The sequence below is a fragment of the Polypterus senegalus genome, chromosome 5 (assembly GCF_016835505.1).
Source record: "Polypterus senegalus isolate Bchr_013 chromosome 5, ASM1683550v1, whole genome shotgun sequence".
Classification (NCBI taxonomy): domain Eukaryota; kingdom Metazoa; phylum Chordata; class Cladistia; order Polypteriformes; family Polypteridae; genus Polypterus; species Polypterus senegalus.
In genome coordinates this window covers 31,146,407-31,172,699 of record NC_053158.1, presented here as the reverse complement: position 1 = coordinate 31,172,699, position 26,293 = coordinate 31,146,407, and the positions used below count along the sequence as shown (strand labels likewise).

Sequence of the window (26,293 nt, the reverse complement as noted above, 5' to 3'; positions counted from 1 at the left end):
GTGTCTGAAAATAGTGCGCATGCGCTATATGTCATTGCCTTCTACAAGTACAGTACAACGAAGCGGCTTCTTCGTTTCTCTGAACTTTTATTGCGTATTTAATTATCGACAGTACTACAGTTACATCATTGAAGTGACTCAAAATTCAAATGTCATTTTGTTTCAAAGCACCACTTTCGTTCCGTACGGCAGCCCACGTAAAATGTTTTCGTTGGTTACCGGCGCTGAGCCGGTCGGGCCAGTTGGGTTTAAATAGCAGGCGATCGTCGTGCAATCTGCTCAGTTTTGGCAGCGGCGCTAAGTCGAGGGGGGACTCGAATAGCAGGGAAGGGGTTGGCTAAGCAGTGGAGCTTGTTAGACAGGAGGGGTACGCGAGAACGGGGCGCTGGGCACTTAACGCTGTCTGATCACAGTACGCCTTAGGGGTTGCTTGGCTATCTAACGAAAACTACAAGTTTTATTGACTCTCTGAGAAACTCGGACACTTTTATGAATATTTAACAGTACGACCCATTCTTTTTTTAAGAATTAATAACCGTATTTGGTTTAATTTACAGTTTCTAGACTTGACTAGGCAAGACTATTTTATATGTTGAAGACGCTTCGTTTTTGTACTCTCCGAGTCCTTTTGACTTTTTTTTCTGTTTTTTATTATAAGCCAAAGTGTGAGCCGGTTAAAGAAGCTGAACGTTTAATTCGTTCTTAGTCTTCTGGTGCATAGACTGCCAATTTTATGATCACTGGGCTTCAGTAATTACCATTAGCTACTACTGATTCCCTTTTATTGTAGCTTATTTATTTAAGAAAAATATTTATTTGTGCGTACTCGCTGCCAAAGCGCTGCTCATCATGAATATTGTTGCCGAGTTTTTCGTGGTCGCCTTCAAGGTGCTCTGGGCGTTTGTACTTTCCGCTCTCAAGTGGTTCGTGCGACCCAAAGAGAAGAGTGTGGCCGGCCAGGTGTGCCTCATCACCGGTGCGGGCAGCGGCCTCGGGCGCCTGTTTGCCAAGGAGTTCGCGCGGCGGCGAGCAATTCTGGTCCTGTGGGACATCAACAGCCAGGGCAACGAAGAGACTGCCGAGATGGTGCGCCAGATCTACAAGGAGTTGGGCAGCCAGCAAACGGACGGTAAAGTGCGGGGAGTCGATTGGATCGGGGGTGGAGGGTGATGTATGAAAATCTTCAGGAAAACGGGTGAAGAATAACTTAACCCAATTAGGGACAGAATATTACTTCTTTGGCTGACGCTTTTATCCAGTGCGACATACGTTTACTTTTTTTTTTCTTTTTTTTCTTTAAATGGTGCACAGGCAGGTAAAGTGACTTGCTCGTGGTCTCAAAGTGGCAGTAATTGGATTTGAACCCACTACTTCAAGGATTTGTAGTCCAAAGCCTTAATCACTGCACCACACTGCATGTGTTGAAATTGCAAATTATGAATCTTTTTTTTTAATAGGTGGCCGAATCGCATTGCTACTGGCATGGTACCCATTCCTCGACGGGACGCCAGTGATTCTGGGGCTTCACCTACGATCATGTCATCGATAATACTGAATCTTTGGAATTCGTAGTGCTGGATAGCATCGCACGCACGTCTTGTTTTTTTTTTCTCTCCTATTGCATATAAACACAGATCTTGTCGCACAGTGACACCGGCTGCTGCGCTCCAGTCGCGCGCATCCCTTTGCGTGGATCACACGTTAACGCGGTCGGTCCTTTTTGTGTTGTCGTTTGTCACTAATGACATCGAGCGCAATATACGTCAGCCCCCTACTTCTGAAAGATTATTTTATTTTTCCGTGTATTGAAGACCACCGATTGGCGTTTGGCTCTGAATGAGCCTCGTGATGAAAAACCGTCTCTGCCGATGTTTCAGCATCCTTCTCGGCAATTTAAGCATTTTGACTTCAACTCCCAAAAAATGAACAGATCGCAACCTCACATACTAAAAAAGGGTAAACGCGGTACACACGTATTCATCCATCCATCCATCCATCCATCCATTAACCAACCTGCTATATCCTATAAGATCACGGGGGTCTGCTGGAGCCAACACAGGGCGCAAGGCAGGCAACAAACCCCGGGCAGGGCGCCAGCCCACCGCAGACAGACAGATATTTTTAAATTGTATTAATAAGGAGATCCTAAAGCTTGGGCATCCCTGCATAAACTGCTGGACTCCCCATCAACAACCCTCAGGACTGAAATGTCTGCCTTACAGAGTTGAAAGTGAAGGGGGGGTTAATTAGGACGCATCCTTCTGTCGTCCTCAATCGCTTACAAAGGTGTTTGTAATGTCCCGGAGTGACTGGAAGCAGTGAACAAGCTGTCTGTTTGGCAAGCTCAGCTGGACAAATTTCAGAGTATAGTCCGGAGCCAATTTTTTTTATGGGTATTGGATATGTTTGCTGTATGATGTTTAGGTGCTGCCTTCGCTCTGTCCAGTTTTGTGTGCCTGCTGGTCACTAGTATTGGCTCACAAATATTCCTTACTGCCCGAATTCTGGAAGCTTGGGATTCTGATGCTAGTCTGTGTGTGTATACTGTGGGTCACGGGAAATGCATGTGCTGTTTTTTAACCCCCATCTCCTCCTAACAATCTTTGTTCCCATATGGGAGCAGTGTAATACTGCAATGAAATATACCTCTAATGTAACTTGATTGGAGCAGAAGAAAAAAGCATCAATAAATACCCCCTATCATCAATTCATAGACTGATAAACCATTTGATTATATTTGTAAATGCGTTCACACAAATGAGTGGATGCTTGTTCATGTTTTTTTCCTCTCTGTTCCAGTTGAGTTTCATTACAGGTACACATTATTGTGTTGTATTGTAATAATAGACGGCTCCCATGTTCGTTTTGTTTTCAGTAAATGCATATTTTGAAAGTCTTGATAGCATTGTATAGGTTGTCTTCTGGCTGTCTGGTCTCTCCTCCCTGACTGTCTCGATTTCCTGCCATTCACCTGAGTTGGCTAGCTGTTTGGTTTTGTCAGACTAAGGGTTTAAGGTAGCCATGGTGGTAGTCTCGTAGGAAGGCTGCTGATGATTTACCCAGCAGCTGTATGCTAGCCGTGTGGCTCAGGGTACGATCTAAAGGTGTGCTGATTGATGAGGTGAAGTGCATGATACCTTTTGAAGGAGGTGGAGAATTGTGCTTCTTATGCTATAGATAGAAAACAACTTTGAAACTGTGGCTCAATGTCACGATGATGCAGTAGGAATGTTTGCTGCGCTTACTCATTGGTCGTACCAGAACACATCTATTGGCCGTATGTATGTTGGCAGTTCCTTTTGGCCAACCATTTTCCAACTACCTTGTCCAGTTCAGGATGGCAGTGCTGAGCCATGAGTGCAATAGACATCTACTGCAAGGCAGGCAAAATACAGCATGTGGTAAATGAGAATGCTCTTAGTCAGAATGGTATCGCCGCACTCCACCTAGCCCCTTGCCAGAAAAGATCTAGCAATGAATACGGGAACAATCTCTACTATTGGATGATCCTGTAAAAGTGAATCATCATTTGAGTGCATCTATAAATGTAGCAACTTTCACTCCTTATTCTTGTAGAGTTGGAAGCGGTTCAATGGTACGGAGTTGAAAGTGAGGAACTCTGTCTGAGGGGAATACATTGTGTAAGATGGTATGTTTAGAAGCATGAATACAGTATAAGCCGTTTAATGTTCAGTTGTTCACCTTTAACAAATAACAGAAATGAGACCTTTTCATTATGACTCTGCTGTGCACTTCGTGATGACCTGATTGGGTGGGGTGGTTGTGCATGATGACTAACTTGGTGGCTCTTCGCTTACACAACTTAATCGCTCTTTGTATGGAGTTGACATGTTCTCTTCTCAAATCTGTGGCTTTGCTATAATAACTCTGGTTTTACTCTACTTCTCAAAGATTTGTGTGTGTGTTAGGTTGAGTTGTGACTCCAAGGTTGATATGTATTCAAGCCCTTTTCATAATGACCTCCTGCGGAGTGGTGGCTCTGAGGCTAGGGATCTGCACTGGCAATCGAAAGACTGCCGGTTCGAATCCCGTAAATGCCAAAAGGGACTCGGATCTGTTGGGCCCTTGAGCAAGGCCCTTAACCTGCAATTGCTGAGCGCTTTGAGTAGTGAGAAAAGCGCTATATAAATGCAAAGTATTATCATTATTATTACCCAGTGATCCTAGTACTCTTGCGACTCTCTTGAAATAAGCAGGTTTGGGGAAAATGTGTAAAAGGTGTCATCCAATGAGGATTTTGCACGTTATGCTGGAGTGTGACAATCTTATCTGCTTTCACTTAGAGCTGACTTCTGCAAATGTATAAATAAATAAATTCACCTGATGTTTTTACGTACAAATGTACTGTAGGTAAAATAATCGATTCATTCTGTATGCACACTTAATCCACAGCAGGACCATGAGGATGCTGGAGCTGATCACAGCAAGCATCAGACACAAGGCAGGAACAATCTTTGGACAGGGTGCCGATCCATCACGTGGTGAACACACGCACACATTGGGTGCCAGCTTAACAGTCCTAATTCACCTGACCTGCATGTCTTTGAAGTGTGGGTGTTAAAAAGTCATTTTAAAAATTTGATCCTGCATGTGAAAGTGCACTTAACTAAATAATAATAATAATAATTCTTTGCAGGGCTGAATGTTTCTACAAAGGAGGGAAAAGAGTTAAAGCAGCAACTTGGGGTTTGCAGTCAAACACCTTTGACTACAGCCTGCTGTCTACATAAATGGAAAAGGCAACACTGGCTAAAAGCCCCAGAGCACAGTAGGGTAAAGTTGAGCATTATAAAGTTCATAAATGGTTAATCTAGACACTGACTGGCATGGTAGTGCTGCTGCCTCACAGCAAGGAGACCAAGGTTCAATATCTGGGTACCTCCTATGGGGAGTTTAGAGGCTCTGCCCATGTGAGTATTCTTCCAGAGTCCAAAGACGAGCACATGAGGTGGGTTGGCGATGCTAAATTGACCCCTGCTTGTGTGTGTGTGTGTGTGTGTGTGTATTAATCCTGTAATGGTCTGGCACCTTGTCCATGTCTGGTTCCTGCCTTGCAAGGAAGCTTGCTGGGCTCCAGCTGCCCCTTGACACTGCTCTGGATAAGCCAGTTAAAAAAAAAAAAAAAAAAATGGACGATTGGCTTGCTCCCAAGAAGCTATGCCAGTGTTCTGACTGGAAAGCTTTTGCACTTTGAAAAGGCTCCTCCCAACCCAGCATGTCACCCCTGCCCCATTCACTCCTCTTCTATCAAGCCCCACTCCCCCAAAAACACACACAGAATATTCCAGTTTTCATCCCAAAGATGTACAAGTTGGGTCATTTTGCTGACTAAGTGGCCCAGTGTAATTGCGCTCTGCTATGGAATCTCACTCCATCCAGGGTTCGTTGATATACAACCTGAAATGGATTAAGACTAGAAAGTAATTATTTATCTTCTTTGTAAATTACTAGCAATTTTTCAATTTGACTCGTGCATCCAGGACTTCAGTCCTTAGTCCCCCTGCTTGAATGTGAATGTAATGGTGTCCTGTGCAGTTCATACAACTTTCCAAGTGCATACTGGGACGGTTTGACTTGTTGTATACAAAATGCAGACGTACACATTTACCGATGACCTGCCTGAGTTGTGTTCAAGCTAAAGGAACAGGGCATCCTAACCAGTCGTCTTGTAACGTCAATGGAATGTGTTCCTCTGTGCACTCATACAAATGGATGCATTCTACAAATACGGAATGGTACACACATAAATTTAAAACTGATGGTCTGAGTAAATGTGTAGTCTTAAATGGAGGATCTGTAAGGTCTTTTGGAAGTTGGGTCAAAAATTCTTATTTACAGAATAGTTGGACCTTTGTCCAGATTTTCTGATGCAATGACATCAAATTCTACTCTAAGGTTTAATGTTTGAATCCTTTAGTACAGCAAGTAAGCCCCCTTTTTTTTTTAAACTGCAAATTTAAAAATCTGAGCTTCATGTATCTACTTGCAGTGTGTAGTTGTGTAATACAATTATGAATGAAGTATACAGTAGTTGAGTGTATTTATATAATGCATTTCAAAGTACTTGCTTTAAAATCTAGTAACAGGTTATTAAACAATTGAAGGGCACAAAACAAGATATAGTTGATACTATAAGGTAGATAATTGCAGTGCAGTTTCCACAATGTGAGCATTTGTGGAAATAAAATGTTTAAATATTGACAAATTTGAAAATGCAGATTTTTACTGTATGTAAATCATTTAACCATTCCTGTTTTTTTCCCCACATCCCACAGGTGCTATGGAAGAGGTTACAACTTTCCAACCCCAAGTTTATACCTATGTATGTGATGTGGGAAAGCGTGATAATGTTTACCAGACTGCTGAAAAAGTACGCCGAGAAGTGGGAGATATCGATGTCCTCGTCAACAACGCTGGTGTTGTATCCGGCCACCACCTGCTAGAGTGTCCTGACGAGCTCATAGAGAGGACCATGATGGTGAACTGTCATGCTCACTTTTGGGTAAGATCTCGATCCCTTCACACTTCTTACAACACATTAAAACTTTATCTGGTGTGGCTTTGGGTCCTATCAAAGGACTTGGTTTAATAACCATTTGGTGGTTTTTATTAAAAAACATTAGTGCATCTGAGACTGCATTCATATCAACAAAGACTCCTTTCTAATATGTGTGTGTAATTTCTGCTTTAGTGCATACACCCTAAAAAGGCCCCACATCACCATCTGACAAGTTTCCTAAGTTTGAGTCTTTAGCTATCGGAAAGATTACCTAAGCATGCTTTTTGATTTTTCTTTTAATGGGTCAAACTACATAGTGGGCTGACAGGCTGCACAGTGGCAAATTCTCCTGTCTTTTATAACTTCATATTTTGGGTTCAGTGCTGGGCACTGTATATGGTGAATGCATGCCACCCCCTGTTTTGTTTGTGACTTGTATGGGTTTCTTCTCGTATCTCGGATACAGAGGGTCAGTTCTCTGACCCCATGTGGTCTCTGTTTGAGGAAATGTACCTGGCATTGGACTGGCCTCATCTTGAAGACTGGTAATGACAATCTGTGAAAAGGGCAAAACTGAATGAATTTGCCATGCTGGGTGGCATTTCTGTCTTCATTAGGGTATTGTGTTTAAATGAATTAATAAAATGTTTAAAATTCCGTAATTGTTGGTGGTGGTGTGGGGTTTTTTTTTTGTTTTTTTTGTTTTTTCTCTTTAACATTCTGAATATTTTTTCTTTTTTTTTTTTTTTTATCCGTCTCTCAAAGAAATTAGTGAAGAAAATCTTGAAAGGCAACATGTCAGTCATTTTTGATTGTATTCAAATGGCACTGTAGAGTGACATTGTGTGCTGGTTCTTGCAGGCTTTTTTATATTTTGTTTGTAGGTTATTGCTTATGATCCCCTGAACATAGACTTGAACCCAAACACTGTGTAGGATTATTGGATGAAACCTACACATGACATCCAGTCACCTAAAGTAAAGACTGAACTGAGGCCCATACATCTCAAACATTATAAAAGGATTACATTTAGCAGACCAGAGTCCTAATCGTTTCTAATCCTCTGTAAACTTCACTGTGCTTTTAAGTTGCTTTTGTGTGATGAATTCTCTATCGTGCTGGTTTATATTGTACAATAAAATCCCTCTGGCTGTCCCTATCCTAGTGAAGAGCTGATTGACTTCTTCATTTCTCTTTGCTTCCACTTTACTAAACAGTTGGCTTTGGAAATTATTAGGATTGTTTCTTCTGACACTTTTGTCCACTGCAATATTCAACATTTTAACATGTTTGCATTTCAACCCTCAGACCAGCCCCTAAGTTTTATAAACGGATCAAGAAGCACAATTGAAAGCCTTTTTAAAAAAATTAAAAAAATAATGCAAACATTTTGTAAAACCCAATTCTGAATATGAAAGCAATTACCAAGTAACAAAGTTCAAGGCAGCACATTGGGGCCCATTAATGTTCGGCATGACTTTTGTTTCAGGATCACTAGACAAATGGGAAGCTGAAGAGTTATGATGGGCTTACATTTCTGTTCTTATCATTGACTTGTTCTTTCCACTTTTCATTCCTTGAGAATGCTGGGCTCCGTTCTGTGCCAGGAGTTAAACAGTACAAGTTACTCCAATGTTGTTGTAAGTTTTGTATTTATGATGCAATAAAATGTGGTCTTAACTCCTTTCAACTAGAACATCTGCCTCACTGTACATTTAGTCTTGTTACTAAGCATTACTGCATGTTTAAACTATGACTGTAACATTTCTTAAGCCTTGCTTTTTATTTAGTAAAGCCAGAATTCATTCCTACCTGTGCTGCCTAAAATCTTATTGCAAATATCATGCATGTAAGGTGGCTTACTAATTTAAGCAATACCCCTTAACGTGGAGGTGGTCAGTGTTGCATGTGTTTTTTTTTCAGGAAGCCAAGAGGTGGCATTTTCTAAATTTTAATGTAACTGGAGTAATGTGAAATCCCTTTTTACAGCTTGTGAAATGTCCATTTCATGCCAGCTCCACTGATTTCTTGTGCATACGGCATTGTTCTCAACCACTAAACACCATCTGTTAGCAACTGGACGGAATTCTTAAGTACTGAGCATTGCATGACATTAGTTGAACAGTACTGGGACAAGCACCGCGATATCATTTTATAATTCTGTGTTTTCAGGATAATCCTACTAGTGCTTCTAGACGGTCTCTTAAGCAATTGCCCACTCATTTACGACATGAAGAGAGAGAATGAGTGCTCCTGATCTTTTGGAGAAAGTTTGCTCCTCTCGTAAATAACCCATTTAGCTTGGTGATTGTCCATGTCATATTCCTTGTGTACAAGAACACATTTCTTTGAGCTGCAAACTATTTGCATGTGCTGCACAAGTCATTCTGCTAGGCTCCTAGTCCTGTTTTGAACCAATATGTGCATTAAAAAAAGCTAGGGTCTAGTACAGGCGACAATGTCATGGGCAGGTTTTCTTAAACCCAGATTAAGGTCAAAGGCCTTTAAGGTTATATTTAAAAATGTTCAGGTATTGTATGTGTTTTTAAATTTAAAACCAGCTAAACATTTAATACAGGGGTCTCCTACTCCAGTCCTGGAGCACTACTCTCCATTCTCACCATTTCCTTTCATTTAAGTGACCAGTTTTGTTAATAATCTTTATATTTACATAGTGCTTATCTTGCTACTCCATGTGCTTCAGTGAGTGGGGAGCCACTTCACCTGCCACTAATGTGTGGCATCCACCTGGATGATGCAATGGCAGTAATTTTTACACCAGTATGCTCACCACACATTAGCTGTTAGGTGGTGAGAGAGCATCAAGGAGAGAACGAGGATGACAGACCGCCACAATGACCAGGCCATGGAGGGCAGTTTAGTCTGAACATAAGGATGCACCCTCCTCTTTTATGAAGGACGTCTGGAGATCTTTTATGATGACAGAGAGTCAGGACCTCGATTTTAAAAGCTCTTCTGAAGGATGTTGCCATTTTTACAACACAGTGTCCCCGTCACTGCCCTGGGGAATTGGGATCCACATTCAGACCACAGGGTAAGTGCTCTCTGGTGGCCTCACCAATGCCTCTCCCAACAGCAGCCCATGCGTTTTCCTAGATGGTCTCCCATGCAACTACTGGCTGGGCCTGAACATGCTTAGCTTCAGCTGAATGACTTGTTCTGAAGTGCGCGTGATATGGCTGCTAATATTTTCTGCCAATTTACTCTTTTGCCTTTAATTTTAGTTGACTTGCTAGTTAAGACACACAACCTTTTATTTTTTTTTCAAAATTAGCAGCCAAACCATAAGATCCAAAACAAGGCAACGAATGACCAACAACCTTTGTCCATCATGCAATATCTGAAAATAACAACAAAAAAAAGTGACGTTCTCAGTAATGTTTGATTTGCTCAAGTCCACAAAATATTTCAGTGGTGTTCTTTAGACCAAAGAAATTCAACAGCTTTGGAAATATCTGCTGTGGTAGAATGGGAGCACCAGCAAGCCATGGGATTAAATAATGAATTTCATGAACAAGAATCAGCTTTGAATTAAGAAGAGGTTAGAGGCCTCAACTTAGCTGTTCACTTCACATCTCATTTCTGTTTAGGTGCTGTTTGAGGTTAAAGAAGCAATTTTGAGGACTGAATCATAAACATGGCACTTAAAATGAATGGGAAAGAAGTAATTTAAGAGAAAGCGGTCACTGATTAAGAAAAGGGTTAGAATGAAAAGCTGCAGCCACAGCTGTGCTCCATGACTGAAGCTGGAGACCCCTGGTTTAATAGTAAAGTGTCACCTGTGCATTCCTTTTAATGCTTAAAATAGTTCTAGTCTTTACTGTTCTGGACCATTTAAACATGGGAACATACATTGTTGGTTTAGAATCTGTTCTTCCCAGTGTGTTAGGTTGCTACCCTTCCCTTGCATTGATTTGCCACTGACAATTCATTTCTACACCCTAACCCGATGGTGTCGCTGGTTTCAGTTGAACGACTAAGCTGGAAATGTTCAAGACTCCATCTGCTGCAAAGTGTTGTGGCTGTAGACAAAAGGCCAAACGTGTTCATGTAAAGAAAATCAAATCAAGTCCATGGGTAGACACTGGTGAAGAAGTATTTAAAAAGTAAGGAGTTTCTCAGATTTTAAAATGGAAGAATGATAAAGATCACCACATGCCATCAAATGTTACAGATTAAAGCATATCGTATGTCTAAGTGATGAAATGCAAATTGCAATTTGTGATTATGGCTCATAGCTGAGCCAAAATCTAGACTGACGCCCACTTTGTTTTAGTTTTAATAACATTTAAATGGTACTTTTTTGGCAATGAGAAAAGAACAGAGTGAAACGGGAAGTAATTTAGTTAGGATCAGGATGCAAACTCTGCCAGGGTTAAAGAAAGTGCATTTTGAGAATATTTGGAAAGCACTGCTGCAAAATGCCACTGTGGCAATTTGTGGCGAATTACATTCCCCATGTATAATAATAAAGACCCATAGATAATCGTAAACTTTAACCTGTAGATCTACAATATTTGTTTAAAGTGTCCATTTTTGACATATCTGCCAAGTCTTCAGTCGATTACTATTACTTAATAATAGTTTAGCATCTAATTTTTCATAAGTAAAAAAAAAAAAAAAGCCCTAATAATAATTGTAATGCCAATTACAAACCGTGTACGTTTGTGTTCGGGATAGTGCTCATCCTATTCCTTAGGTGTTAACATTAAAATCGCAGTAATAAAAAGAAATTGGTAAGTAGCAGCATGAGCACTCACAGTGACTTGGCTGACTTGGAGTTACTGCTTGTTACCTTCTAGTGCCTTTTATTTTAATAAACAAAATCTGCAATTTTATGTATGTACTGCAGAACAACAACATTTTACAGTACATTATCAAATAAGACACATTCACGTTTGACTCCACAGCAAGCCTGAGCGTAACACTTCGACGTTGGGTTTGGCCAGTATGCAGCACTTGTCTTTCTGTCCGTCTTTCGATCCATTATGTTAATCAGCTTAGTTACATACATGCCTGCTGCAAGCTTCTTAAAATATTAGTAAAGCCGAGAGCCAAGGAACTGAAGGAAATGTCCGTCATCTTCAGCAGGCACTTGTTCACTCAGGCTCAGTTTTGGGTTGGAAATTAACTGAACGTGCACATGGCTGAGGTGTGAAAGACACCCCACACAGGCAAGGCAAGAAAATGGCCAGCGAGCAGGCTGGGATCTGAACCCTGATCTCGGGACTTGCAGGGAGTTTGCGCTAATAATCTGTTAAAAAGCAGAGTGTTGCCTATGAAAGGCCCGTACTAGAGAATCAAAGTGAAAAGCTACAAAACTTATCTGAGAGTGCCAAAAAATCCGCACAAGCCAAAATCCCCCATGTTGTATACACCCCCGGCTCTCTTTTTTTTTTTTTTTTTTCTTTCCCTAATCCGCTTTTCCTGGAATTTGTGCAGAACTGATTCACTAAAGTTCTTGACAAGGAGGCATTTTGAACGGAGTATTTCTGGAAAGTTTTGATAATTTTGATTTGGGATTACCGCATTCTGGTAATCTGATTTGTGTCATCCACCTAAGTAGGCTTTACAATATTTTCTTCCCCACACAGGGCTTTTCAAAAGAAAAAACCTTAATTTTAAAAGTGAATTTCTTTATTAGATTTGGACACTCCTTATAAGGTACTTCCTTTTGCTGTAAACTCATATCAGTTTTGTTAAATCAGATGTACTCAAATATGAAGTATGGTGTGGATGTTTGTTTTTTGTTGTTGTTTTTCTTTATTTTCTTTTATTCCATTCTCACTATAACCTTTACTCTTGGTTTGGCCTGCTAAAGTTTGGTACAGCTTTTTAGTGAAACAACTTTGAATTGTTATGTAAAATCTTGAAAACTGTTTACACTCCCTCATTCTCCACTCTACAGGACTTTTGGGCCTTGTAATTACCACCTGCTGTGTAGACAAGTTAATTGAAGCTTAATTAATGTCACATCCTCCTTTGGGACATGCCATTTGTGTTGTCCTATTCTTGCTTTCACCTCACCTCTAATTAAATTTGTGTCAACTTCTGCACAGTGAATGGCCTCTGCCAAACCTGTTTATGTAAGCTTTGCCTTGTTGCAATGGGGGCTTAGAAAATGCTTTTTTAGTTTTGCTTTCTCTAGTGGTGGACCATTATTTCAACGGAAATGATTGATTATACAATTAAAGGCGTGGGCCTAATGAAATATAATGAATATAAAGGGAAATGTTCACAGAAGAGTCTTTGGCTGTTGCATAGGTTGATGCAATGCTTCTGAAATGTCTGTTCCATATAATTGTTAGACTAAACCCAAGACAAGTAAAGCCGTCATGAGGGCAGCACAGATGCAGTGGCTTTGCTTTCTGCTCAAACAAACAGTCATTGGAAGCTTGGGCAAAATTAAAAATCCCTAACTTTCTCTAACCCAATGAATCCAGTTCACAGTGTGTGGGTTCAGAGCTTCTCCTAGCTGCACTAAGAAGGAGGCAGGAAACCGTTTGGAATCTCAAACCATCCTATAATATACACCTGTGAGGAAAACTTGCACTGGCATGGGGAGAACTTGAAAAGTTCACATAGATATGAGGGTGTGGGATCCGGGGTGAAAATGTTAGGTTCGCAGGTAACCAGCACTGGCCTCTGTGCGGCCAACGATAAAATTACATTTACCTTTTTATTCAGCTCTCACTTGTGCACTTTGTTTTCCTCTCAAATTCCCAATGACGCGTGTGTTGGCCCAGTTGATGAATTTCAACTGACCAGTGTGAATGACCGTGTGGGTGTACAGGGATCATTTCTCCTTTACTGCCTGGGTCGACTCAGAGTTTATATGAAGTGGTCTGGACAATGGAATGAATTGTCAATCTTTGGGCCTATGACCCCAAAAAGGAGGGCAGTAAGAGAAAATGTCTCAAACTCCTCACATTTTGTTTATCAAACAATCCTTCATTCTCAAACTCCTGCTAATCATCTATGTTTTGAAGTCCCATTTTAAAGGATTAATGGTTTACACTCTTGTTTCATAAATTAGCAGATTAGCGTAATCGGTTTGTAGTCATAAGACAAATAGTACAGTGTTTTGTACAAAAGAAGGATTGTCATTTGTTGTGTGTGTTCAATGGAAGTTAAGGTGTAAAAATCATATTACTTAGATTGTCCTCCATACCTTCTTTCCAACAATGAAAAGAACATCAGAAGTGTGCTTTTCTAACTTTGAAAGGCATATGATGTGACTCGCAGTAGACTGACTGGCAGAAGTTTACCTCAAAATGAAAATACTTTGGATGAGACACTAGCAGACTGAGATGTTAGGCAGGGCAGCTGTGTACGGAATATAGGAAAGAAAAACGTTAGATGAGAACAGACCATTCAGCCCAACAAAGCTAGCCAGTCCTATCTACCGAATTGAACTCCACATCATGTCGAGTTTTAAATGTTCCTAAGTTCTTACTCTCCACCTCATCACTTGGAAATTTACTTCACATGTCTATGGTGTTCTGTGTGATGAAGAAAAATGTCCTATTGTTTGTGTGTAATTTACCTTTAAGTTTCTGAATAAGTCCCTGTGTTCTTGTTGAACTCATTTTAAAGTCCTAGACTTGATCCACTGAGGTAATGCCTTTAATAATTTTTAATTTTAAAATTTGAATCGTGTCATCTTCTAATCTCTTGTTTACGTAAATTGAAAACATTCAACTCCTGTAATCTAATAGCTCATACCTCTCGGCCCCAGAATTAACCTTGTTGCTCTCCTCTGGTGCTCTAGTGCTGCTATAATATAATATAATATAATATAATATAATATTCTATCTATCTCTATCTATCTCTATCTATCTATCCATCCTTCCTCATGATTTCTGTAACCTCACATCTTTTATATTTCTTAATGGCTTCTGAACACTGTCTGGCAGTTGATATTGTCGAGTCCACTACAACTCCTAAATTCTTCTCCTTTTAAGTTTCAGCCCGCCCATTGTGTATTCAGCACTAACATTTTTACTTCCAACGTGTGACACTTTACATTTACTTACATTGAATTTCATCTGTCACAAATCTGCTCAAGACTGCTTGCTGTCCAAGTTCCTCTGTAATGATTCAACAGGTTTGAGATTATCTACCAGTCTGCCTAGCTTAGTAAGAACGAGATGTGGATCGATTGTTCAGGAGCTATGTCTGTAGGAAGAAGACAGTTGATAGACTGATGGGATTTATGGCACTATTCATTTTTATCTCATTAGTGTAGATGTATGAGATTGTAGGAGGGGGTGTGTGTTGGTGTCAGCGTCCTGAAGTTACCCACGATAGACCGTCAGTACACCATCTAGGTGCATTTCTCTTGCCTTATGCCTGTCTAGTCTCTGTTTTATCCTGATGCGATATTTGTGGGGTATGTGTGTATGTATAAAAATATTTAATCTGGGCACTGGAGCAGAGAATTCATTAAATTGAAAGTTCATATCATTTGAAACCTAATATGTAGTGTGGGTGTTTTTTATTTCTGAATTTCACATTAAGTGGATTTAAGGAACAGTAACAGATTGTTCTATGGTAAATACAATAAATTGTAGAATGCTGATTCCAGATTGTTTTCCTTTTCTTAGATAAGAAAGAGAGTAAAGGCTATTTTTTAATATTTTGATTTCCTTTAACAGGAACTTAACAAATTGTCATGTTGTATCTGAACATACTTTTCCTCAATGTTTGTAAAAGCTCAAAATAGTTTTAGGGTGGCATGCAAAGTTACTGTATTTAGATAGGTTAATGGTGTGCGTGTGTTTTTTAAAAGGTCTCGCAAGTTAAGCACAAAACATAAATTGCCGGTGGTCAGCGAGTCTTGAATATGGTTTAGTATTTAGTTCATAACCTGACTAAGCATAAAGGAGAGTTCTGCGAAAAAGTGTCTTTTAAATCTTGAAATCTACGTAGCCTTTAACCCTATCGGTAGGATACACGATGCGCTGTCCTTTGACTTTGAGGTTCATGCAGCTGTGTGGTGTGTGTTTTTGGAAATATAATTTTGCTAATCTGGTATTATTGAATCAACATTTGGGGCCTTAATCAAATCCATCTCAACAATAAATTCTGTCATAAAGAATGTATGCTTGTTGGAGTTCATTTTTGGCATGGATGGGAAATTTTGATCTTCATCGGCACAGAGTGTTTAGAGAAGGTATGAAACTGATTATATGATTTTTTTTTTTTTTCTTTACAAACCTGCTTGGTAGTTATGAAATTGATGTCATCTGCTTCTTGGATATTTTAAGATAAATGCGTGTTTATGTTTGGCATGGCTACACCTTTTCGTTGCAGAATTTCTTTCTACAATAACTTGTGCTGCTATCGTTTCCTTTGTTTAAATTTAGTACGCTCTTCTGCAGAGCCAACTGCCGACCTGTCTAGAAAGGTTACACTTTGTCATTTCCAGAGCACTTCAGGTCATGCTTTTTATTTGTGACCTTAAACCAGCAGCAGAGGACTAGCAGACGTCTATTTGTGTTGGTTTTGTTTGGTATTTGTGTTTTTATTTCAGCTGAGAAAAAAAGGCAGGTCTGAAAGGATTTGTATTTCTGCAACAGAATACACTTAGTTTTGTTTTGTGTTTTTTTTTTTTTAATTTAAGGTACTGACTAATATGAAGCCGCTTGGTGACCCATTTACGTTACAATTAGTTTCTTGTCAAAAGACCTGCTTGATGAGATGCCAAGTGACAGGGAACAGGGATCTAAGGCCAACGCTCGGCATTCCAGACTTGCAGAGGATAAAGGGAGCGGCCAGGCAGAAGAGGGTCTTTTATTTTTTTTTTTTGAACAATTTAATTCATCATGTGCACCTGTATTTCCTTTCTCTGTGCATGGTGGCTTGATGTTGTTTACAAGATAAAGTTTTAATTTAATTGAGTTGTATTTGTAAAAAAAAAAAAAAGGTTTCATCTGCTTCTGACCTATGGATACTCCTCATATTCTTCACTTTTCCATTGTATCTACAAAAAAGATTTGTTACAAAGTGATACTGTGAACTTGTGAGGTTCAGTTGGCACTAGCTGCCGTTTTTCTACTTCTTGATTGTTATTCCGGAGAAGTAGTGTAGATGGACACCCTTGTCTCCGTGCTAATGAAGGGGGACTAATTAATAGCCATCTGTTGGCCCCTAAATGGTGTTTTCACATGTTCCTGCTAAATGTACATTTACACTAATTTAGTGTGACACTGCAGCTGCGATGAGCTTTGTGCTCCAAAACCCACTCGAGTCTGTCTCAATTAAGAAACGCAACAGGCACAGAACCCGGCAATGGAAAAGGAAGCTCTTGTCTGTTGGAAGTTAATTTAGCGTAAGCAAAAGCGTTGAGAACCAATTACAAAGGCTATGAAGTAAGACAAACTCTTGTTTGGTTTCACACATTTTGTGTGCAGGAGGTCATTCAGGCCGTGCTGACACACACTAGTCCTGTCATGAGAAGCATTGGCATTGGTCATTTTTGTGTGTGGTTCCCCTCTGCCCCTAAATCCCTACGGATTTCCTTGTGTGTGTGTGGTGTTCCCTTTAAATTGGAGCAGATAAAGCTCCATCTTTGCATGGCAGAGTTCACATGCATTATTACACTGGCTATTAGAAGTGATCTTGTACTTGTGTTTCCATCCTGTTTGTTCTGGCGCTGCTCACTTGGTAGTCAATGAAGCCTTTTGCACGCTGGGTGGTCATTACACTTGGCTCAGGTCTTGTCTATGTATTGGTTGCCCTCGGGGTTTTGGCTTTGGTACCATATGCTTCTCAAGTTTACTTTAGCAAGTTTGTTAATTACACGTGTGATGTGTTTTTTCTTTTCTGTTTTTTTCTTGGTAGTTTCCGTGTTTTTGAATGGCTTTGTTTTTATATCCCATAGTTTAATTTTTCCTGGCTTTTGCTTGGTTAGGCTGTTGATTTGTAAAGTTGCCTTATAGAAAACTGTTGTGATTTTAAAAGTGTGTTACCTGTTTCTGTGCTAACAGTGTGTGTGTGTTTGAATTTTATTATTCAAACAAATTTATATTTCTAGCAGTTTGTGGTAATGCTGTTAGCCAGTATCAGAAGTGGTGTCGGTATAACAGAAACAAAGCTTCACAGTTAACAATCTCAGACTTTTTTTTTTTTAATTGTGTCGTTTGCTTTGTAATGTTGTGTAGGAAAGCCACCAATGTGATTTTAAACCGTTAATTGTAACGTGTGTGTGTGTGGTGTGTGTGTGTGTTTCTACCTTGTGTACAAACTATACATGTAGACAGAATGGTTTATAACCTTGATTTTTATCCCATGAGGATATTCATTTTCTGGACATTTACTCCAGCATGTCTTTATTATAAAAATCAGAGTTTCAGTAAATGGAGCTTGGTGAAGATGTTGGAGAAAATGGACTTTGCGCATACTTGTATAATACTGCAATAAAGCTCAGTAGTTGGTATGGATTCCTCTTTAGTTGTATAAAATTTGGAGCCAAATGAATACGATACCTAAAAGGTTTTAATACAATATTGAAAAGTATTGGCAGTTCTGAAAAAGCATTCTGTGTACACCACACGTAGGAGAAACTAAGTATTTATTACTTAGAGAAAGTTGCAGCTTGATTGTGTGCGACTGATCTTTCAATTTAGCTCTTTCTGTAATGTGCTTTTTGTGTGGATAAATAAGAATATTTCCCAAGTTTATTTTATGAGTTTAGCAGCGAGTACAGAATGAGAGTGCAGAATCTGAATGTCTACAGATAAGGCAGGGTGCTAATGAACAGTTAATGACTATGTACTCTTTGGGGTGTCTTATAGTTTGAGGTTACTAAATTTAAGTTTAGAGTTGGCCTTGATACCCTTTTTCAGAAATCTCACATTATGCATTTACAATTTGAAATGAACCTGGTTATAGATTTGCTTGGTCTTTATATAATCCCTTTCTCCTAAAAATACAACGTCTACAAGCACAAGTGTCGCTCTCTGTTTAGGTGGCAACAGGAAAACCCGAGACAATGGCATTTTCTCACTGTTCTTTAACTGTGTATTCTTCTAAAATGGCTTTTGTGTATTTGTTACCTGTAATCTAATTTGTTCAAAAAAATCAAAGGGCTGTTCTAGACGGCTGGCATTATTGTTAGAGTGCTTAGCGGGCTGCTTCACACCTTTTTAAGGACTGCGGTTCAGTTCCCAGCCCAGGTAGTGCAGCTCTAATGAGCATGTTGGCCTGACTGGAGTCTCCATTAACCAGCCGGTGTGCCTTTGTGGTGGACAACGGGCCTCCTTGAAGGCTGTGGCTGCAGTAGACGGGCTCGCTTACGGTTAATAGAATAGAAGTTCACTTGAACAGAATTATCTGTTGTAGCTCTAATCAGACTTTTTAGATCTTATTTTTAAATTGTTGCTCTAATCAGACTTTTTAGATCTTATTTCTAAATCTCTTTTCTGATTGGTTTTTCAGACTACCAAAGCTTTTCTTCCCAAGATGCTGGAGATCAATCACGGCCACATTGTGACAGTTGCAAGTTCTCTTGGGTTGTTCAGCACCGCTGGAGTGGAGGTCAGTATTCTTTATTGTTTGACCGCTCTGTGACAGTTTATTTTATTTATTTTTTAAACCTTTCCACATACCTGACAGTTTGGCGATCAGCTACATGCTGCTTTCCTATGTGGTATGGAGTTCATTTCCAATTCGCCATATCCATTTTGAGTTTAAAAAAAGCAAATCTGAGTTTTGTTCATGGATGTGCTTCAGTAACAATTTTTGTGCCGGACCTGTTTAAACAATCGTGGCCCTCAAAGTGAACAGTCAGTGGGTACAAAGAGGAAATCGGCTTTCCATTGAGTCTTTGTTCCTCCCTTGTGCCGATTTTAGCTCCCGAACCCTGCATAGCAGATGGATGGATGGATGAAACAGTTTTGGAGGATTTTTGGCTCAAAGTGGTCAGGAAGAAAAACTTCCATTAGTCCTATAAAGTGATGAAGGATCTGACCCACACAATGATCCTGTTGTCATTAGTGGACAGTTCTGATGGCCCAAGGGTGCCAAAATTACAAAGCAGCAAATGTAATTTTGCCATAATTTTCTTTCAATGATTTTATTGCTTTCTTTAATCACAGCAGCAGCAAGTATAAGACGTAATTGTTTCATCCATTTTGGGAGCTTTTTTTTTTTTTTTTATTTTTTTAATAAAAGTAAATCCAGTTGCCCACTCAGATTAATGAAATTGAAACACAATTGAGGAGACATATTAGAGCACACAGAGCTCTCGTGTTAGTTTCCCCTGTCACATTACATGACTTTTCGTAGTGATTTTCAGTTACAAAAGCATAGAGAGTCCGAGGAAGTCAGTGCCACACTCCTGTGTCAGTTTGTCTTGTAGTCTGGCATACCCCGAGACGCACCCCCTTCACAGTCCGTCACAGCGGCAGGTTTATGTGCTTGTGAGTGCCGGCCACAAATGAGCACTCGCTTGCTCGATCGCTCACTCAGACGTACAAGGCACATAATGAAGGTGCAGGCAGAAGAAAGACGTATGTGTCTGATGTTTTATGTACCGCAACAGAATCTGCGGCTAAACTCCTCTTACCCGTGAGCCTTCTGTCAGGTGGCATGAGCTCACAACACTCTGGAAATGTGAAACTGTGCTAGAAAGCCATCATGGAGTTGTCTAATTTGTCATGTCCTGCGATTTCTAGTCACATTTAATTCTAGTAGCGAGATCTGTGATTGCAGTCATCATTTTTGACATCATAATAATAATAATAATAATAATGCATTTTCTTTCTATAGTGCCTTTCCAATGCATAGGGTGCTTCTCCTCTGACTAGAGGTCATTGGCGTTTCTAGGCCGAGTGGCTTACTTGTATCCTGAAAACGAAGAGCTCATTTAATTGCAACTAACGCTAGCGAGTGACTTGGACCGTAATATTAATGGGCTTTGGCCAGCAGTCCTCTTCAGTGTGGTCCTGGCGTGTTCTCCCAGAGCTCTCACAGGTTTCATCCCAGGACGCCACCTGCAGATGAGAGGCCTGCTGTTTGAGTTGTCTGTGCAGCCCACTGTGGACTGCTGTGCCTTCCAGTAGACCCGTCCTGGATAACGTGGGCCTAGCAAGCGTTTTTGATTTGGTTTCAAATGTTTCCATTCCTTTTAATGAAGGACTGGCTTTTTTTTTAGCAAACTGTAAATGTGCACATGTAGTAACCTCATTCTGCGTTCAACTGTAAATCGGCTTTTCACTTTGGTGCAATTTGAATCTTTTTGTCTCTTAATGTGTATTCAGCATGCATCTGTGTTTGCCAAGGCTTCCTTTCACATTGGAGGAAGGTTCAGATTATCAGGAATTGTTTGATGTGGTTCACAGAAGTAATCTTCAAAAGAGAATGAAAAGCTTATGAAACGTTAGATCTTGTAATGATGGAACAACTGATCCCCCACTCCCCTTTAGGGAGTGTAAGAGCACTACAAAAGTTTGTTTTTTTTTTTTTTTTTTTAATTTGTTTCAGGATTACTGTGCAAGTAAATTTGGTGCAGTCGGCTTCCATGAATCTTTAAGTCACGAGCTGAAAGCTGCAGATAAGGATGGCATCAAAATGACACTTGTTTGCCCGTACCTTGTAGACACTGGCATGTTTCGAGGCTGCAGAATCCGGTAAGAAATGACCCTAAAATGATTAAACTTCTAAATTGTGTGGCTTGGGTGTGGTGACGAATGGCAAAGATTTTATTTGATACAATTTATGAGGATTGAAATGCTGTTATCATTGCTGCTAAAATTCAAGTCCATTCATCTGTAACAGTTAAATTGTGGTCTAACCTTGGCTGTCCTCTAGTTGGGGCCGACATGGATGTGTTCATTTACGCAGCTGCTTGGTCACTCGCATCCACAAGCTGATCCATTTTTACCCCTAAGGTTTTGATTTTTGTACTGGAGTGACTTTGAATATTTTGCAGGTAATGCCTAACATCTATGATAACTTTTCACGTATACAAGTCTGACTCCTCCAACCCAAAAGACATCAAGTGCCAGTGTAGGAGTAAAATGAAATACACTTTAAACTAAAAGTTTTCACTCCCTCACACACCTTACATGCACATCATAATTGGTTGTTTCTCTGCCAGCTTGGAGGCTTTAACACAAAGCCCCTCTGCTCCACTCCCTTCTGCTGACAAATTGGCAAAGCACTGATGGGAAGTTGAGTCCCCTGTAATTGACACCTTTACCTGATAGATCTCTGGCATGCCACACAATTAATTCACATTACAGTACTCGCCGCATTTAATTTCATTCCAGGGTAACGAAAACACAGTAATAATACTTCTTTGTAATTTAAAACGTGCTGGGTTTCCTATCATTTTCTTTTATAGATTCCAAACATCTTGTGCGATCTTTCTTTCATGAGTTGCCTAATGACAAATTACTTATTAAAGTTACTTCAAATTTAAAACATTTTTTTCTGGCTTTGTCTACAGCAAAGAAATTGAACCATTTCTTCCTCCCCTGAAACCAGAGTATTGTGTCAAACAAGCTATGAATGCAATCCTCACTGATCAACCGATGATCTGCACGCCTCGCCTCATGTACATGGTTAACTTCATGAAAAGGTAAGGTGCTCGGCCGATAACCCATCCTAAAGTAAAGGCCCCAAAACTAGAAAAAAAAAAAACAAAAGTGCCGGAGAACACAATGTTGGATTAGGATTTGTCATTCAGTGACTCTGTAGGACCGGCCTGAATATTTTTACAAGGCAGTTTTCCTGCTGCTCATGTATGGATTTATTGTTGCGTTTGCTTCCTCTGGGGATGTTTTTAAAAGTTCCCCTTGTCTACTTTTCATGATGATCATTGCAAAGCTCGCAGGGTGCTTACACCAGACATTATTCCCAGCTTCTAGGGGATTTCCATGCCCTCTCAGGCCAGAGATGAGAGAATGTCTACCTCTGATATGCCCCTGTTGAGCCATGCCTGCCTACACGTCTCCCATGGGAAGTGCCCAGGGGATACCCAGAGCAGATGTCTAGACCACTTTAATGGGCGCCATTTTGATCTGGAGGAGCGGCAGCACCATTGAAACTTGAGGCTGTCTTCTTCTTAGTATCCATGGTAGTAGTGCTGTGTTAAAGGAATACTCCAGCCAAAAATGAGCTACTGTATATAGGGGTGGGCAAAAGTAGGTTTACAGTTGTTTGTGTGGAAAAAGACATGCGGGTTGTTATGATGATGATTACAATAGCTTTATTAACTCAAAAGAATGTCAGTGGCACAGCACAATATATATATCTATATATGTGTATATATATGTGTGTATGTGTGTATGTGTGGACAGGTTCCATGCCCGGCCAGTATGCCCCTTCAACACTAGATCCGGGGGAGCAGCCATGGGATGCACTCTACATCCCCCGGAACGCTTGGTGGCAGCCATCCTGGGTTACATCAGGGTCACAGGTGTGGAACTTAAGGACTCAGACCTGGAGGAGCTGCATGGCTTAACAAGCCTCTGTGGGCTGGAATGCAGTCACACCCGGAAATGCAGCCTAATTCGGCCAATTACCACCTGTTGCACTTCCAGGAGGGCCACAAAAAGAACCTGCAGACCACTCACTAAAGGGCCGGAGGAGGAGGAGAAGAAGAAGAAGAGAGCTTTTGGTGTGGTTTCAGTGCTTGGGACTATGTTGTGGTTGGAGGGATTACAGGGAAGACGAGCCCTCCATCTGAAGAGAAATAAGTCTTTCATTTTATATGTGCATCCGTGTCCATCTGTGTTGGGTCAGGTGCCTATGTAGTGCCTTTTATTACAATATATAGATGTGTGCGTGTGTATATATAGGTGTTGTACCGTGTTACCCATTATGAATGTAGAGAAAAACCAAGCAAAATGACACCTTTTTATTAGCTAACTAATAAAAGGTGTCATTTTGCTTGGCTTTTCTCTCTATCTATAGATATACAGTAGATAGATTGATACAGTATAGATAGATATATAGAGATATAGATGTAGGTAGGTAGATGGATATAGAGATAATGTTATTTACTTACCCAGTGGAGGCTCTAGTGATGGCTGAGAATTTTTACTCTCATGTTTTCATGCAGAATGGAGAAAACGTTACTGGTAGAATGGACATCAGTGATGATCAGTCTGGACAACAACACACAAAAAAAATTATTGTTATGTCACATAAGCCACATGTCAAGTTAACCAGTTACCTTCTGTTAGTCCCTTGGGTTCATAGCAGGAGTTTTTAGTGGCAGTCTGTGTAAATGTACGTACGGGTCAATCGACTTTCTGCTTGTTGAAGCATCTCGGTTATGCTGACAACCGAGGCGTCTTCTCTTCCTGAGGATGTTTTAACTTTTAATCTTTAGTTTTAGGGATCTCTCAGTGCACGCTTTATTTTTATTAGACGAAGCACAATGTTGGCCAATAAATAAGCTGGGCTGGAATCCTGACCAATGACTGAGGGGGCGGCGGGTCTTCAATTCAAATACCCAGTTGCGTTTTGGTTAACGAGACCATTTTCCAGAGGTTGGTTTATTTAACAATAAGTTGATAGAAATGCACCTTCATGGGATGTTGTGAGCATACGACTGACTTGCCACGAGTAACTTTTGATTTTGTTTGCTGTTGGTCACCACTGAAGCTTATTCTATCAAACTTTTATCTCCATTTTGCATCAAAACATGAGATTAAAAAACATTCTCTGCCATCGCTGCAAACAACATGGGGTAAATAACTAACATACAAGTATAATCCTCGTTGGAGTATTCCTTTGATAATGTTTTCTTATTTACTTGTCTCACAAGTGGCCTGTTCTTCTTTTACCCTAATATGTTACCTGATCTTCTTAAAGTCGCTTAATCCAGTTGTGTGTCACAGAGTGTTTCTCACCTTCTTCTTTTTTGAAAGAAATGTAATTGTAACCCGATTGTCTTTTTTTTTTTCTTCTTTCTTTCTTTTTCAGCATCCTTCCCTTTGAGGCTGTGGTGTGCATGTATCGGTTTTTGGGAGCAGACAAATGCATGTACCCTTTTATTGCACAAAGAAAGCAAGCAATGAACAACAATGAAGCTAAAAATGGAATCTAAGTCTGCTAGTGTGTTTGGAGGGCAGACTCCTTCATGGCGAGGGGACACAAACCACTGAAGGTTCTTGTTTTTGAAGACTGAATGAATGAATGAAGACTGGTGCACTTGCATTGACGAGATGCAAAGGTTTTACCATATTGTTCTCCTGGAACAAAAAGAAAGCTGTGTACTACACTTTGTTTTTTTCCCCCCTTTGCTGAAACTTATCTTGTTTATATACTGTAAACATTCTAGAAGTTGACAAAGAATAGTTTTAAAGAATATGCAAAATTATTCAAGAAATATGTTATTTACTTAATGTAGTCACCAGCAGCATTTAATGTTTTATGTGTGGTAATATACAGTATGTTACTGTATGAAATGTCTATGAAATGGTGAATCTTGTCACTTTTTTGTTTTTTTCCTTTGTAGACATGCACTGTAATTTTGAGGCCCTGCTCTACTGCCAATGGTGCCCACCTCCCATGCTGAGCATTTCATTATGCATTATTGTAGCTCTCTTGAAGCATTGATTGAGTTTTTTTTTTTTTTTTAATGAAAGCATTAAGTTTGCTATTTTATTAAACACAACTGGAATTCAGTGGAGGAATCCCCGTAGAGCCGAGACTTCGGACTGCCGCCATGTAGGAGTTAAGAGTTTGGTTTCTGTGACAGGAGATTCTGCTCCGGTTAACGTGGAACGCAGTCCTCCCCGAACCTACGCGGACCCGTCGCACGAGCTGCGGCAGCTGTAGTGCACTCGGATAAAATTCCCCTTACAGAAAAGTGCCTTTAACTTTAGTTTTCGATTTTTAAATTGCGGGCTGATTACAAGTGTGTGAATATCCTGCTGCTAAGCTATTGGTATTGACTTGGTCACAGGTCCACTGGTGACATTAAATGGCAGAGCCCTGTTTTCAAGTAATTCTACCCGTAGGCTGTTTATTTTCTTCTCTGTGTTCTGTGAATTTTCTCCTGACATTTTCTGTGCGGTGCCAAATTCAGAGAGCGTGGTGCCTTTTGAGGGCCGTTCTGCTTCTTTCACTGGCTTGTCTTCTGACTCTCATGAGGAGGAGTGCGGTATTTGGCAAAACCGGCAGAAGCTGTGAAAGAAAAATGAAGGAAGCCCAAGTGCAAATCCGTTAGCCCTTCAGTATTGGCAGCCATCCTACACCTCTGCTAATGTGCCTTTCCAAACGTGTGGGGAGTCCAGTGGGAGCAAATGCCACTTCTAGGAGGTTTTCTCCGCTCTACCAGGCTTGTGCCAAGCTTGTGTAGGGGAGTGTCTGAAAACGCCATCCAGGAGGAGTTATGTGATGGTTGATATTGAAGCAATCCCAAAATATTCAAATACAAAATAAAGTAAACTAGACGATTGACGTTAAAATGTGCTGTCTGGGGCGCGCACGCTGCTTACTGGGGGTCTGCTCCAGATATCGAGTGTCACTTGAGCTTTGATTGAAGGATCACCGGTGATGAACAAATAATATGAATCTTGTAAAGGGTGAAAAATGTAAGCTTGTGCTTATTGAAAATGTGAAATTATTTTTATTTTTCATGTGTTGGAACACTTTGAACCACTGTGGGTATCTTGGAAAAAGGCGGTTAGTGACATTCCAAGTTTTTATTCTAAGGGGGGGGGATCTTCCTAATTTTTGAGTTTCTCTCCTGTAAAACGTGAGTTTTGTTTTCTTCACTGACAGTCAAGA

General features: G+C 40.2%; 1 protein-coding gene across 1 annotated transcript; it reads left to right on the top strand.

Moving 5' to 3' along the window:
• Positions 1-101: 101 nt before the first annotated feature.
• Positions 102-26,293, top strand: rdh10a (retinol dehydrogenase 10a). The gene is made up of 6 exons (XM_039754437.1): positions 102-1,129; positions 6,297-6,523; positions 18,983-19,081; positions 21,029-21,174; positions 21,996-22,127; positions 24,482-26,293. The coding sequence occupies exons 1-6, from the start codon at positions 850-852 to the stop codon at positions 24,603-24,605; spliced, it is 1,008 nt and encodes a 335-aa protein (XP_039610371.1). The 5' UTR covers positions 102-849; the 3' UTR covers positions 24,606-26,293.

Bases quoted from the DNA above. Each gene is read 5' to 3' on its own strand.
- rdh10a (XM_039754437.1), top strand. From the start codon at position 850: ATGAATATTGTTGCCGAGTTTTTCGTGGTCGCCTTCAAGGTGCTCTGG. The intron at 6,524-18,982 runs GTAAGATCTCGA...TTGGTTTTTCAG, and splicing joins ACTGTCATGCTCACTTTTGG to ACTACCAAAGCTTTTCTTCC. The intron at 22,128-24,481 runs GTAAGGTGCTCG...TTTCTTTTTCAG, and splicing joins ATGGTTAACTTCATGAAAAG to CATCCTTCCCTTTGAGGCTG.